At 45.3% G+C, this 16,539-nt stretch overlaps 1 protein-coding gene across 1 annotated transcript in view; it reads right to left on the bottom strand.

Moving 5' to 3' along the window:
- MSN (moesin) overlaps positions 1-16,242 on the bottom strand; it is a 66,804-nt gene extending 50,562 nt beyond the window's left edge. The window contains exon 1 of the mRNA XM_012738786.2: positions 15,999-16,242. Within this exon, the coding sequence (XP_012594240.1) occupies positions 15,999-16,010 (12 nt within the window). The 5' untranslated portion in view covers positions 16,011-16,242. The remainder of the gene's footprint in view (positions 1-15,998) is intronic.
- Between the last annotated feature and the right edge of the window lie 297 nt (positions 16,243-16,539).

The raw sequence follows: 16,539 nt of genomic DNA, 5'->3' as shown, positions 1-16,539 counted from the left end.
TTCTCATGAAACTTACACTCTAGTGGGCTAGGCTAATATGATGGAAAGAATACAGTCTTGAAAGTCTTGGCTTCAAGATCAGCTTCTGCTTCTGACTCACTATGTGACCTTAAGCAATTCCCTCCCCCTTGTTGATTTACAGTTGACCAATAGATCTTCCACAGGCTCCAGTTATTTGCTTGCTTACAAAACATATAATCCTAAGGTTGACTGGAGGTTTGAAAATGACCAGGACAGCAGCAAGAAGCCATGGGTAGTATGTGGTGAAAACAGAAGTACACTAGGATCAAAAATCTCCACCAAAAGACCTTGAATTTGGCTTGGATGGTTCCTCATGAGCTATTTGCCCAAGACAGGTGAGATGAACAGGCCTCTGAAGAATGTATAGTCAGTGACAGACATGAAGATATATCTTCCTAACAATGAATGACAGGGTTGGGGCCAGGAGATTTGAAACATGCCCAGTTTCACTGCAACTTCTATAAATACTTCTACCTCCAGCTAAAGGGACATTAGGAAACCTTCTACTCTAGTAGCACTTATTTGAGGCTAAAGAGCTAAGAAGAAGGTGGTACCGCCCTCCCCAGACACTTGTAACCATTCTTGAGAAGGGCTGTGCTGGGACCAGTCAGAGCCATACTGCTCAGGTGAGAGTGGACAGATGGTTCTTCCCTGCATACCACTTACTAAAAAGAACCAGGCTGTGGAGTACCTATGTGGGGCTCAGAGAAACTACCATTTGGCATTCTGGGCTCAGAGGCTTGATGGGAATCACACACAGAACAGAACTTTAAGAGGATAACTAGAAAAAAATTTCAGTGTCATGGGCTTGTCCTCCCTCCTCTGTGCCTCACACTTTCAGATACATTAGTGGACTGAATGAATCCTTACCATAATCCTAAGAAGCAAGGGGCTATTAATATTTCCATTCCAAATATGAGAAACTATGACCTGGAATGGTTTAAGAAGTTTGTACTAATGAGTCAAGGCCAGCTAGGCTTTCTCTACAGGCCTCTCCTCCCAATATGTGCTAATATATATTTTCTCTATCACTAGGGCCTAATATGCCCTACTAGGTGCTCATCGGACACTGTTGGATCTCTTGAAGAAGACATTTCTACTGCCTCTCTGTCACCATGTCTCTCACTGACCAAATGTTCCTCAAAGCTTTTTCCATTCTTAACACCTCTGCTTGGAGAACGGCCCCTTATTGAGGCAGGGGGAGCTAGAAGGTTTCAAATCCACAAGTTTACTGAAAGAGAAAGGCTGGGAGCCCAGATGGCTGCAATATCACGTGGTAAGTATCATAACTGAAGTTCTTACAAAGTACAGTGGGCACACAGAAGATAGTACAACTAATACTACCTGAGAATATTTAAAAAAAAAAAAAGCTTTCAGTGGTGGTGACATGGAGTTGAGAGAGGCGAAGAAGAGGTGTCTGACATTTCAAGCTGAAAGAAAAAGTAGAGGATAAAACAGAAAGACAGAAGAGATATGGCTTTACAACATGTTTTTTTAAAAAGAGGTATGGCTTACTTGGGGACCTTGATCCCACAAAGCTACACCATTGTGTGCATGTGGGAATAAGTAGGATCTCAGTGTAGAGAAGCTGCTAGAATGAGGCATCTCTCCTTCCTCTACCTGCTTGTCTACCCTCCCTCATCAACAGGCATTTTGATCTACCACCTGCAGCTGGCATCCCTAACAACCCACATGAGTCCCCTAGCTCAATGCATTGCCCAGCTCTACCCGACTAAGCCTTCTCTGGTTAAACTACCCTAGAAACTTGTTTCTCCCTCCTTGATATTTGCTATCCTTTCTTTAGAAACAAGAAGCTATACAGGAGCTCAGAGCAGGTGAGGTTCATGTTCATAGCCAACTGCTATGTGGTTGAGATCTGGCTTAGGATCCTTGATTCACAAGCATAACTATACAAAATGTCAGTGAAAAGGAGAGAAAGAAGATGAGGAGGAAGGGTAAAAACAGATCCAGCCAAGGGTACACCATTCCCAGGAACTTGCTTATGCCCTATCAGCCTAGCAGGCCCTCACAGAAAATTCAGAAATCCTTTGATCTACAGGTCTAACTCCAAAGGAAGGCACATTGACAAAATGCAAGATCAGTTGAAAGCACAACAGTTAGTTTGTGGCAATCTCCTTGGCTAGAAAATCCTCCCTTTTACTCCACCCAAGCCCACATCACCTAGCTCTCCCCATCCAAGGACAACATAGATGCCAGTAACTCAGAAGAGTGGGAAAAGGAACTTAGCAATTTAAGACTCAGTCAAAAGCAATTTCATAGCCCTATGGAGAGGGATGTTGTGGAGGAAAGGGTAGAGGAAGTCAAATCTCATTTACACTCAGTTTTGGTTTGTTTCTTGGTCTTCCCCTTTCCTAATGGAAAAATGACCAATGCAAGCGTCTTCTATTCTTTGAGTCACCAATGACCCAAAATAGACAGGAACTGTAGTTTTCAGGCTCAGGCTACACTCCAAGGCCCCACCCAAGGCACTCAGTGAACAGCTGTCTCTCCAAGCCAGGATCCCCAGACCCAATACCTCCAGAGCAGAGCTCACTGAAATAGAGGGGGCTGCTTACATATTATTGCTGGGGTAGAAAACACCCTCAATGCCATTCTAAAGGGGAGAGGGCAATTTCTTCAAATAGTTACTGCTCTCTGCTCTGTTATAATTCTTTCCAAGAACCCCTTACTATCCTCTTAAAGACTGGACACAAATAATCAGAATGTCATAAAAATTCAATGTCTCTATTTCACAGATAAGAAAACTAAGGCTCATAAAAGTGACCTGCCCAAGGTCACACAGGCAGAGACTAAAAATCAGATATCCTGATCCAGTCTACTATTCTTTCAATTGTACAATTTCTACTAAAAGGCATTTACAAAAAAAAAAAAAAAGATATCCAGACAGGAGCCCCAAGCTGTAAGTGTCAAAAGCTCAGCTCTTCTAACCTAAGACTTGATGATTCAGGATTGGGGATGAGAATCACAGGGACCTTGGACCCAGCCCACTCAGGAAAGCCAAGTGAGAAGGCTAGGCATACAATAGGCACCTACACAAAAAACTGGGTTTACCAACTGGAAGGCTTTACCTACTCCAAAGGAATAGTTTCAAACGCTGAGAGCCCTAGCCTCACCCCACCCCCACACTTTGAGCCTTTTCAGGCCAAGCAATACCACTCCTAGGCTGTCAGAGATCTAGGTAAGAAGCTGGAGAGAGGTGACCAGGCAGGGTCAAGAGAGCAAGGAGAGATAAGAAAGCAGGGTGGAGAAATCACAGTCATTCCAGAGCTCTCCCATCTTCCTCCCTCCTTCCCCACTGCTCTCTGCTTAAGGCTAAACAAGGAGAAAAGAAAAGTTTGCAGGTGGTATTGTATCAACTTGAAGAAGGCGTTCCCTATACCAAAGGAAAACAGGAGACTAGTTGTGGGGGGGAATTTGAGGGGGGAGAAAATAGCCAAATAAGGCCGACTTGACTGGTAGGGAATCATCAGGAAAGGTTCCAGAAGCTGACGTTGCAGGGAGGAAGCCTTTAGTCATCGGTTTCCTTTGGCAACTGGCCTAAGGCCAGGAGGCAAACTCCCAACCTTAGGAAAATGCCCAGACTATGGCAGAGAGAAAGGCAACTAGGTTAGATTTTCCCCAGGCCCACCTCAGGCCCTGCTGGAGCAGCTAACTCTGAAGCAAAATGACAGATGTTGCCACCAAGAATATGCTAGATCTACCAGGCACCAAGAAGAATAAGAAACCTGGAGGGGCCGGGCACGGTGGCTCATGCCTGTAATCCTAGCAATCTGGGAGGCCAAGGCAGGTGGATTGCTGGAGGTCAGGTATTCGAAACCAGCTCTGAGCAAGAGCCAGACCCCATCTCTACTATAAGTAGAAAGAAATTAATTGGCCAACTAATATATATAGAAAAAATTAGCTGGACATGGTGGCGCATGCCTGTAGTCCCAGCTACTCGGGAGGCTGAGGCAGCAGGATTGCTTGAGCCCAGGAGTTTGAGGTTGCTGTGAGCTAGGCTGATGTTATGGCACTCACTCTAGCCTGGGCAACAAAGCGAGACTCTGTCTCAAAAAAAAAAAAAAAGAAAAGAAAGAAAGAAACCTGGAGGAAGGGGGTTTTGTTCTATTTCCTTTATGCATTCTGATATTGCTGATATTTTCATGTTGGGGAAAGGGGAGATTCATAGGCAAAGAGGTTATGTGACTTTTGTTCTCAGTAAGGGAATTAGTCTCCCACAAGTACCTACAAAGATGTTTGGAGAGGAGTTCAGCTAACTAAAAACCCTTGAAGATAGCAAAGATTTGTACAACTTAACTAATGACACCCATATTGGCTGTTACCTTGACCCCCACCTCCACAGATTAGTAAACCTCAGTTAAAGATTACAACAGGTAAGAAAGAACCCCTTGGTGTACTTCATCAAACATCCAGGCTGAGATTTCTGAAAAAATGACTGGACCAGGGGTGGGTTGAGGGTGTGGGGCAGACTATACCAAGAAAGTAAGATCAGAAACTGTATCTAAACACACTTAAGAAAAATAAGACTCAGCCGGGCATGGTGGCTCACGACTGTAATGCTAGCACTCTGGGAGTCCGAGGTGGGAGGATTGCTTCAGCTCAGAGTTTAAGACCAGCCTGAGCAAGAGTGAGACGCCGTCTCTACTAAAAATAGAAAAAATTAGCTGGGCATGGTGGCACGTGCCTGTAGTCCCAGCTACTTGGGAGGCTGAGGCAGAAGGATTGCTTGAGCCCAGGAGTTTGAGGTTGCTGTGAGGTAGGCTGACTCCATGGCACTCTAGCTCGGGCAACAAAGTGAGACTCTGTCTCAAAATAAATAAATAAATAAGATTCTATCCTTCCCAGGTATTTAAGGGAGGCTAGGACTAAAGAGAAGGAAGGAAATGTTATCAGGTATGCCTTGTTCACCCTCCTAGGCCTTGGCCCCTGTCACCTCCCAAACATATACCCAGGAAAAGATTTTTCAGACGATATTTTCTTTCATATAACTAGATTCTCACATTTCAACTCTTCTTTAATTAGGCCGTGACCAATACCCTGGCCACACAAAGTATCTATCAAATTCCCACAAGGTAGAAGGATTGCCAGGGATGGGAAAAAACATCAATCTTCAAAGTCACTAATCATAGGAACTAACTAGAAAAATAATAGTATTAAGCATGTACAGAGCCCTTCACTATACCAGTGGCCTGGGAGCTATGTCAATACTCAGCTTATGGCTGGGCGCGGTGGCTCACGCCTGTAATCCTAGCACTCTGGGAGGCCAAGGCGGGCGGATTGCTCGAGGTCAGGAGTTCAAAACCAGCCTGAGCAAGAGTGAGACCCCATCTCTACTTAAATAGAAAGAAATTAATTGGCCAACTAATATATATAGAAAAAATTAGCCGGGCATGGTGGCGCATGCCTGTAGTCCCAGCTACTTGGGAGGCTGAGGCTGGAGGATCGCTTCAGCCCAGGAGTTTGAGGCTGCTGTGAGCAAGGCTGATGCCATGGCACTTACTCTAGCCTAGGCAACAAAGTGAGACTCTGTCTCAAAAAAAAACAAAACAAAAAAAATACTCAGCTTATGCCTCAACAAGCCCATTGAAAAGAGCATCAGATCTAATGTCTCTGTCATCAGACACAGCCAAAGGCTGTGCTTTGAAAGTGACCCAAAAGTTTCTTTCTCCAAATTCAAGGTCCATATATTACAGCTGGACCCCGGCCAGAAAATGCCATACTCCTTCACCTATCACAACCACACACTGAGAAATCTTCCCTCCATCTCCACCCTTTCCCAAATATCTAACTTCATAACAAAGACACTGGGAAAACTAGAAGCTGTTTCTAGGCTGCTGACTTAAAAAGTCATCACCAAACTCTATGCATGAAGGAAGGACCCTCTCACATACCTACTTGGGCAAAAAAAAAAAAAAAAAAAAGAATTATTTTAGATTAATTTACCCAATTCTGTAAAACCCAAGGTACAGTCTCCCTCAAAGACCCTTGTGGAAAGTTTTCCAATTAAGAAAGGACTGTTGGCTTCAACTAACACTAGAAAGAGCAACTTGGTCTCTGCTTACATGTACATCTTTGTGGCTCCCCTTGAAACAATCAATGTGTACCTCAAACCTTCCTTTATGTCAGACAAATTCATTTTAAAGAAGGCATTGGCCTAGGGTCACCTGGTTTATGCTCAGGTGCCAAAACCACATCACACTCCCACTCAAAACAGCCCCCAAGAATACACATACTTCAAGTCCCTGTTCATGTCCCAGCAAACCCCTTCTTCTCAAAATCTATAGAAAATGTCATGCAAAGTCTATAGTTTTCTCAAACTGTTTTTAAAGTGAGTTAGCCCTAAATCCCCAATTAAATAGGAGATCTTTGAAGGCAGCAATTACATCCTCTATTCCTTTATTTATATGCCTAACAGTAAATAGTATATAATAACCACTCAATAAATGGTGAGAATGCAACTTCCTGCCTTTTTTCTTACCCATCTCACCTAGCACAGGGTTGAACATATAGTAAGTAGTTCAATAAATAATTATAGTAACTAACATTTGTTTCTTATTAGATGCTAGGCACAGTTCTAAGCACCATGCATGATGAGTTGCCTCACATAATCCTTACAACCTTATAAGACAGATACTATTATTATCTTCGCTTTACAGCTGAGAAAAATGAAGTACAGAAGTTAAGTCACTTGCCCAAGGCTACACAACTAGTTGGTCACAAAAGTGGAATCTGAGTCCGCGTAGTCTGCTTCCAGAGTCTATGCTTTTCAACACTATTCTATGCTCCCTTTCTACAAAGGCTTGAAATGTCCTTTTTTGTCCTACCCACCTGCCCCTAATTTGGCCTATAAGCACCTAGAGGTAAGTGGTAACGGGTGAGGCCAGGAGACTCTAGTTGGTATTCAAATGGTTGCTATAGCAGCAAATATTGTCACCAAATTGGAAAGGAAAGTACCCTAATATTCTCCTAACTCAAGGGACAGGTCAAGCTGGAGCAATGAGTCAGAATTCAAAGAAGTCAGAGCTCCAAGTTTAAAAGTGTAAAGAGAAAGCAGGGAATTTGGGTGAGGGGAAGGCAGGAAGAGAAGAAAGTCATCTGAGGCCTCAGAACTAAGTCACCCACTCACTGAGACCTACTACAGCAGAAGCTTTTTGGGGGAACTCCATTAGAACCAACGTGTTAATATAACAATCACAGAGACAATTCTCTGAAAGTCTGTGCCCCCTGAGTGAAAAGAGTCATCCTTCCAAGGCAGTCAAATCCAGTGACAGACCACTAACTTGGGAATTAGGAAATTGAAGTTCTCTTGCAATACTATTACCAATTTTATGTGACCCCAAACAAGCTGCCTGATCTCTCTGGCTATGAATATGGAGAAGAAATAACTCTACTCCCTAAAGACTCAGGAGAGTGAGTGGCTAGTCGCTAGAGGCTAGTTTCCTGTCCCCACTTCTCTTCAGCCCACACATCTGTCTTCCACCATCTTTCACAGCCAAAGCAGAATGCTTACCTTCCTAGGAATTGCTATAAGGAGTTCCTAAAATAAGGTCAGGGCCTGAACCATTTCCATATGGAGAATCCCTTGAAGTCAACTCTACACACTCAAAAGGAATTGTTCTTTCCATGACCATAACACCATGGTCAAGTCACCTGTAAGCACACAGTACCCTGCAGTGAGTATCATTTAGAAGGCAGGCATTCAAAGTTTCTACCCTATACTGAGGGCAAGCCAAGTTGAATTTCAGTACTGGCTGTATAACTAGTTCACTGAAATCCTGTCCCTTTTCTAGTGCTCCCATCTAAAAACATAAAGGCTAAACTAGAAGATTTAAGTCCAGTTCAGTTGTTCTGTGGTTCAAAACACTCCTGTGAGAAACATAGACCATCCAGAATAATCAGTCAAAAGAAAGTGTAAGGCTAAGAAAGCTCTGGGTTGCCCTAAATACAAATGCCTGTGAAAAGTTGTACCCTACAATAGCCAGTCCTCAGATCACTGGTGATAGATACTTTGTGAGGTTTGTTTATGCCCATGAGCTTCTCATTATCTACCAATATATCTAACTACCACATTTACTATGTTAGAAGAAAATTTGAAACATAACCTAGTAGCTTCCTGACCTTTCAGCAGAATTACAGGGGGCCTCTGCTACTATCAGACAGGCAGGCATTGGGAAATGTGAGACAAAAGGCAGGGAAAACTGTGGAGCTTTTGGTGTTTTTCCAGGGCTCTTCAGTCAACCCATATCCTTAGTAACATAATCTCACTTGGGTTCTTTCTTTCTTCAGTAAGGAAAGACACAGCCCTTTCCCCTACATAGACTCAAGAAGAAATGGCCAAGAGTACCCACGCCAATATTCTTGTCAGATCTACTAATGAAACAAACCAACTCCCAAAGTGGAAATACTCCATTCTGAACTGAACAGTCAAGAAGAAACAGCACTCTAGAAGAGTAGGGGGATAAGAAGATACATTTTAACAAGCACTATTCAACTTTGTATTCCCAGCACTGCCTGGTACGTGGAAGGTGCTCAAATGTTGAAGAAAGAATGTCTGAAGGAATGAACATACAAATATGAGGCTCAAGGCTGTACCATCAAAGCTCTCCAAAATATCAGTACTGGAAGTTCCCAGATAAACCCATGACAAGTCTGAGAGACTGAGGGACTAAAGAAAGGACTCATCTAAAGGCCCATTTCATTCGGATCACTTTACTGAGGACAGGAAAGAGGTTACATGGAAAGAGAAGAAAAATTCTCAGTTCAGTGTTACTTTCCATTTCCCAACACCCACCTTCCAAATTTATGGAATTCTGAACTAACCCTCCAAAGTGACAGCTCCTGTACCACAAACCAGAACCCACAAAAATCAACTCATGGTGGAGGCCCAGCATGGTGGCTCACACCTGTAATCCTAGCACTCTGGGAGGCCAAGGCGGGCAGATACCTCAACGTCAGGAGTTCAAAACCAGCCTGAGCAAGAGCAAGACCCCATCTCTACTAAACATAGAAAGAAATTATCTGGACAACTAAAAATATAGAAAAAAAATAAGTCGGCCATGGTGGCACATGCCTGTAGTCCCAGCTACTCAGGAGGCTGAGGCAGAAGGATCCCTTGAGCCCAGGAGTTTGAGGTTGCTGTGAGTGAGGCTGATGCCATGGCACTCTAACCCGGGCAACAGAGTGAGACTCTGTCTCAAAAAAAAAAAAAAAAAAAAAACCTCACAGTGGATAACAGACTTAAACCTAAGGCATGAAACTATAAGAACTCTAGAAGAAAATGTTGAAAATACACTTACAGACATCGGCCTAGGCAAAGAATTTATGAAGAAGACCCCAAAGGCAATCACAGCATCAATAGAAATAAATAAATGGGACCTGATCAAATTAAAAAGCTTCTGCACAGCCAAAGAAACTGTCACGAAAGCAAACAGACAACCTACAGAATGGGAGAAAATTTTTGCATGTTATGCATCCAATAAACAACTGAATGAATCTACAACTGATGTAGAATCTACATAAAACTCAGGAAAATCAGCAAGAAAAAATCAAGCCACCCCATTGAAAAGTGGGCAAAGGACATGAACAGAATCTTTTCAAAAGACAGACTAATGGCCAATGAACATATAAAAAAAATGCTCAACATCCGTAATCATCAGGGAAATGCAAATCAAAACTGCAATGAGATATCACTTATCCCCAGTGAGAATGGCCTTTATCAAAAAGTCCCAAAACAATAAATGCTGGCGTGGATGCAGAGAGAGAGGAACACTCCTACACTGCTGGTGGGACTGCAGACTAGTTCAACCTCTGTGGAAAGCAATATGGAGATATCTTAAAGAGATACAAGTAGATCTACCATTTGATCCAGCAATCCCATTACTGGCATCTACCCCAAGGAACAAAAAACATTCTATAAAAAAGACAACTGCGCTAGAATGTTTACAGCAGCACAATTCATAATTGCAAAGATGTGGAATCAACCCAAGTGCCCATCAATACATGAGTGGATTAATAAAATGTGGTATATATATACCATGGAATTCTACTCAGCCACAAAAAACAATGGTGATATAGCACCTCTTGTATATTCCTGGATAGAGCTAGAGCTTGTTCTACTAAGTGAAGTATCACAAGAATGGAAAAACAAGCACCACATGTACTCACCAACAAATTGGTATTAACTGATCAATACTTAAGTGCACGGCCGGGCGCTGTGGCTCACGCCTGTAATCCTAGCTCTTGGGAGGCCGAGGCGGGCGGATTGCTCAAGGTCAGGAGTTCAAAACCAGCCTGAGCAAGAGCGAGACCCCGTCTCTACTATAAATAGAAAGAAATTAATTGGCCAACTGATATATATATAAAAAATTAGCCGGGCATGGTGGCGCATGCCTGTAGTCCCAGCTACTCGGGAGGCTGAGGCAGAAGGATCACTCAAGCCCAGGAGTTTGAGGTTGCTGTGAGCTAGGCTGACGCCACAGCACTCACTCTAGCCTGGACAACAAAGCGAGACTCTGTCTCAAAAAAAAAAAAAAAATACTTAAGTGCACATATAGTAGTAACATTCATTGAGTGTCGGGCAGGTGGGAGGGGGGACGAGGGGATGAGTATATTCACACCTATTAGTGCGATGCACACCATCTCAGGGATTGACACACTTGAAGCTCTGACTCAGGTGGGGCAAGGGCAATATATATAACCTAAACATTTGTGCCCCCATAATATGCTGAAATTAAAAAAAGAGAAAAATAAATAAGTTACTGACCATATTCATTTTCTATTGCATTTTATTTTTTGTCTTTCTGGATACATAAAATGATAACGTTAAACAACTTTCATAATACAATTCTAAGAACCTGGAATTGAAAAGGTTTTCAGCTCCACCAAGCATGAAATGGGAAGAGGGAAAAACAGCAAAGCCAGTCAATTATGAAAAGATCACCCCCTTCACTTGACCAATAGACTGCCCCAAAGGAGACCACCTTTGTACTCTGTTATTTTTGTTTTGGGCGAAGAATAATGGTGTGGGGTAGGAGCAAGAAAAGATTGTAAGTTAGAAAAAGACACAAGATAAAACTCAATTCTATCTTTGAAAGATCAGAAACAGACTGTTCCTAACCTGTAGCAATGCCAATTTTCAGCATGTCTGGCTATGAAAGGCCCAACCCTGGTAGTTGTGGTGGCCAGATCTTCTCCCCTTTGGGGACCCTGAATCTAGAATTTCCAGTGCAGGGGACTTCCATGAAGATACAAAGGGATCTAAGACAGGCTGTTGCTGAGCAACACTATTAGAACACAGTTCAGAATAATTGTAGCTGTCATCTCATTTCATTCGGAGAGAATTAGATTTGGAGGCAGGGGGATAGACCAGATGACCTCTAAATGTCCCTTCCAGCTCCACCATTCAGTAAAACAGTCAGATAAGAGGAGGAGGCAAGAGAAAAGTAAGAACACCATCCTTAAAACAAGTTACTGTTATAAGCAGCTCGAAAATAACAGAAAGTTGGTCAGATGTGATGGCTCACCCCTGTAATCCTAGCACTCTAGGAGGCTGAGGCGGGAGGATCGCTTGAGGTTGGGAGTTCAAGACCAGCCTGAGCAAGAGCGAGACCCCATCTCTTTTATAAATAGAAAAAAATAGCCGGGCGTGGTGGCTCACGCCTGTAATCCTAGCACTTTGGGAGGCCGAGGCGGGCGGATTGCTCAAGGTCAGGAGTTCGAAACCAGCCTGAGCGAGACCCCGTCTCTACCAAAAATAGAAATAAATTAATTGAGCAACTAAAACTATATATACAAAAAAAAAAAATTAGCTGGGCATGGTGGCGCATGCCTGTAGTCCCAGCTACTCGGGAGGCTGAGGCAGTAGGATCGCTGAGCCCCGGAGATTGAGGTTGCTGTGAGCCAGGCTGACGCCACGGCACTCACTCTAGCCTGGGCAACAAAGTGAGACTCTGTCTCAAAAAAAAAAAAAAAAAATATCCAAGTGTGGTGGTATGTGCCTATATTCCCTGCTACTCGGGAGACTGAGGCTGAGGCAAGACGATGGCTTAGGGCTTAGGAGTTTGAGGTTGCTGTAAGCTAGGCTGACGCTACTGCACTCTAGCCTGGGTGACAGAGCAAGACTCTGTCCCAAAAATAAAAAAGAAAAAGAAAAATGGAAAGTTAACAGATTAATAGTCAATATTACCTTTATCAGCGACTCATAGAGCAACCATTCCCTCTCTAAACCTAACACAAAAGAGTGTAGATTAGTTGATGCCTTAGAGCTGCAGTCCTCAACCCCCAGGCCATGGCCCGGTATAGGTTCGTGGCCTGTTAGGAAATCGATGTGCATCACAGCCTGAGTTCTGCACCACAACCCACACATACACCCACAGCACCCTACCTCCACCCACCCCTTCCACAGAAAAATTGTCTTCCATGAAACCGGTCTCTGGTGTCAAAAAGGTTGGGGCTCACTGTCTTAGAGGATCCCACAAAGGCCTCCCTGCCCCACCAGCAAACCCTCCCCACCCAGAAGGCTGTTCAAAGACAAGCCTAAAGTAAAGTTCCAAGATGTTTCCTGCTCTGTCTCTATCATGCACACTTTCACAAGGAGCAGAGTGAACTAGAGAACCAAAAGAAGTGGAGAGATGCAGGATCTTCTCTCACACATCCTCCATTCCTGATCCCTTGCCCCACCCTGTAGGCAAGGCTGGTTTAAGGGTTAAAAGACTGAGATTCTGTCTCCTATTTACCAAGTACCCCTTTAGTGCCACTTGAGTGGCTCAAACAATGTTAAGAATGGCAGGAGAACCAACAGTCCACACAGACCTTGTTAAAGTTTAGCTGAATGCAGAAGCCTTCAAATACTTTAAGAAACTGGGCTCACATTGATGGCCCAATCAAATGGCCACCTGATCATTTTTTCCCTGACCTACTGATAGAAGGCTAAAGCCCCAGCAAATTAAAGAGGTTTTACCAAGAGTAACCCTCTAAGACCTAGATTCAAGTCCTAGCTTTGCCATTGACATGCTATATCACCCTAGGTTAGTGTCTCCCTTTTGTGGGTCTTGGTTTCTTCATCTATACAATGAGAAGAGTTGGACTTTACAGTTGTGGAATAAATTCTAAGGAGGGAAACCAAAAACTCAAAGACACCTTGAAAATTCAAAACAATCTTTTTAGGGAATCCAAGAGAGCCCCAAAGACTTTGTGATCTTAAAAAAGTTAAAGAAGGTAGGGAGAGGGAAAGACTCCCTCTGTCTATACACACACACACACACACTGTCATCATCACCAGAAAGTGTAAATGCAAGTTAATAAGCTCCTCTATTCTGGCTACTAAAGCAGACTCAGGAAACTGGCAACCAGAAGCAGAGTCCAAAAATGGCAAGAAGTGGGGGGAGAGCAGTGAGGCATGTTTTAACAGATTTAAGGGAGGTTGGGCTGACGAGGAAAGACAATTGGCTAAAAAAGTGAAACCAACCCTGGATAGACTGCAGACATGGTTCATATGAATGAATGGGTTTGATTTTCCACTACCCTTCTCTTGTCTGCCATACTCCAGAAATAACCTAAAGCACACCAGTGAAGAAGAGGAGAAAGGAAAAATTTCTCTTCATTAAAGTTATTGGCTGGTATTCAGTGAACTAGAGTGTGCTCCTGGATACCTCACCCTTGAAATGAGGAATGAGGAAAGTAACAGGAGGTACCTTGTGAGACTCACAAATCTTACCAGAAGACCACACAAAGTGGGTCACTCTGCCCAAATTACCCACTTCCTTTTATCGTAGGACCTCGAAGGCCTGAGAACAGGGAGCAACTTGCTTTGGGCAAGAGAGAGAACTCAAACTTCATTGGGTCAGAGTAGGGGGTCAATGGGATGGGCATCAGAAAGCCTGGACCCAATCCTGAGTCAGTTACCATGTGCCCTTAGGTCAGTCTTTTCCTGTAGGGCTAAACAGCCTCATTGCTTAAAAAAGCAACGTATCTACTAGATAGGTAGTCTCCAAAGTCCCTTTCAGGTTAAGATTCTATCGTCTTAACAGGCTTGACAGTTGTTTTTCCTAAAAGTTGACCATTCCTTGAGTCAAACAGCATAGAAAATTCTCTAATGCTTCCAGTCTATCAAAATTCAGCTGGCTCCTTCCAATTTGATTCAAGTTTCAGTCAATCTGCATAAAAATATCATTAGTCTTCAGGTACCTTCCAGTACCCAGGGACTATGAGTCTGACCCCAAACAGCTCATACTCCAATCTCTCTCCATACCCAGGAAAAGGATCACCACTGTCTTCTTTGCCCATTTTTACTGAGATGAGATGGTTAATACAACTGTGAGGCAACAGCCAGCAGCCAGGACACTCAAGTTGTATTTAAAGGTGCGATATCTCAGAACTGAGGATGAGATATGCTCCTAAGGGAAGAGAGGCCATGGAGCAAAGCGTATTCCCAGAGATCCACCCAACTATTTGGGCAAAGCCACACCTTAAAAGGAGGCAGGATCCAACCACAGAGAGATAGACCCAAAGAGAGGCTCCTGGAAGTATCGTGTAATCGTGTGTATTGGCAGAGACAGTGGAGTTTTTTCCTTGTCTCTTTGCAAAACCATTCTCTCTCACTTTGTGTGTGTTGGGGGGTGGGGAAGAAAGTGCGGAAAATCTCCACGTCACAAAAACACCAGCAATTTAACAGAGAGAGATGGTGAAAGCACACACTTGTTAAAACCTTGGTGTTTCTGGAGGACAGGGCTCTGGAAAAGCAAGAATTACTTGGTGGTGAGAAAAGAATACAGCAACATGGCAAGTAAAGCTCAGCACGAACCCAAAGAACTGGGTTTCCCCCACTCTCCCCCTCTCATCCCAGGGGCCTTCAGCTCTTTTCAAGGCTACTAATCACTATCTCAGCTCTACAAAGCTCAGGAAGTCCTAGGGAGATGGGTCTGGAAGCATTGCATAGCCTATGCCAGTCCAACAAGCTGTTTGGCCTAAAGGACTCAACCCAGAGTGGTCAGTAGGCCTTCTTGAGCAAGGGAAGGGCCCCAGCAGCCATTTGGCATGACTTGCACAAAAGCAAGCAGAGCTCATTAGTCAGGCACATCCCTCCCCCACCCCTCCCTCTTGGGCATCCGGCCCCCCTAGGCCCCACTCCCTGGAGGCTTCTGCTCTTCTCATAACAATCAGTGGGGTGGAGACCAGATCTCAGAATCAACCACCATTCTAGAAAGGTGTGGCCTCACAGGAGAGAACCCACACCTCACAGAACAGTCTGGACAGGACAGAGCAGCATTAAATAACGGGAAGGGAAGGGCTGGGATCTGGTGGGTGGAGAGGAGGAATAAACCGGTCCTCTCTCCTAGGAGATGAGGTAGGCCTCCCCTGAGACTATTGCCTAGTAAAGTGTTGGCGCTCTCCAGTAAAAGCCTTTATGATGAGTCCCTCCACAACTCTCTCCTCACCTCCTAACGGGAAACAGCTGGAGCCACCCGGGGAGGCTGTGGGAAAGGTGAGTTGGGGGTGTGGGATCCATCCTGAGCAACTCCCACCCTCCTCCCGGCTTCTCTGTTCCCATGGCCCCTGTTGGACAGTGTAACCCTTGCCCCAGAAAAGTGCCATTTCCTGGGCTGCGGAAAGTGTTCTCTGGAGCAGAATTCTCTTTCCTGCACCCACAGCCCGTCAAGAGACAGGGGAGATCCCGAGCCCACAACGGAGCCTTTCCCACTGTCGCATCCCAACACAGTAAACTGAAACCTGAAAAAGAGGCTGGCCCCGTCCTGTCCACACTTCTGGCCTGGACACCCCTCACTGCCGAGGGCGCGCCACACCAGGACCCCACTCCCGTCCCTCCTTACCCCAGGCCTTGGCCGAGGGCGCGGCGTCCCACGCGGGGTGGTGGCCAGCCAAGTTTTCCGCCATCAGCAAAGGGCTAAGAGGGTCTGCTCGAGTCCCTGGGGTCAACAGTACCCAACCCCGGCACTTACCGTTTTGGGCATGGTGGCGGCAAAGGTAGCGGAGTTGGTGAAGTTTGGCTAGGAACTGTCGTGCAGCTCTGAGATCGCGCTGTACACAGGGCTCGGACTCGGGGGCCGGGGGCTCGGATTGGGTCCCTCTCTAGCGTCCGGGCGAGTGCTCGGCTTCCTGCTAACGGGCCACGACTTCACAAACCCCACCCAGGAAAGAGCCGCCCCCGTCGCGCCGCCCGCTCCTTTATGTGGCCGGGCTTCCGCGCCGCTCCCCGCCTTCGCGCCCGCCTCCCCGCGGGCCGCGGGCCTCGCCCCGCCCAGCCCCGCCCAGCCCAGCCCAGCCCAGCCCCGCCACCCTGGCCACGTGGGGGGCCGGGCTGGGCCTGAGCGTCTCAAGGGGAACTTCCACTCCCAACTTAAACCCACTCCGCTCCTGTCCCACCCACCTAACAGCCCCTGGTCCTCCAGGTCGCAGTCGTCCAGCCCCACCCCCACATAGGGCCGGCCCCTGGGCCGCACCCTAGCAGATGCTTACGCAGCCCCTGACTGCAACTTTCCA

The sequence above is a fragment of the Microcebus murinus genome, chromosome X (assembly GCF_040939455.1).
Source record: "Microcebus murinus isolate Inina chromosome X, M.murinus_Inina_mat1.0, whole genome shotgun sequence".
NCBI lineage: Eukaryota > Metazoa > Chordata > Mammalia > Primates > Cheirogaleidae > Microcebus > Microcebus murinus.
Note: the sequence above shows the minus strand (reverse complement) of the source record. Positions and strands in the feature narration are given on the sequence as shown.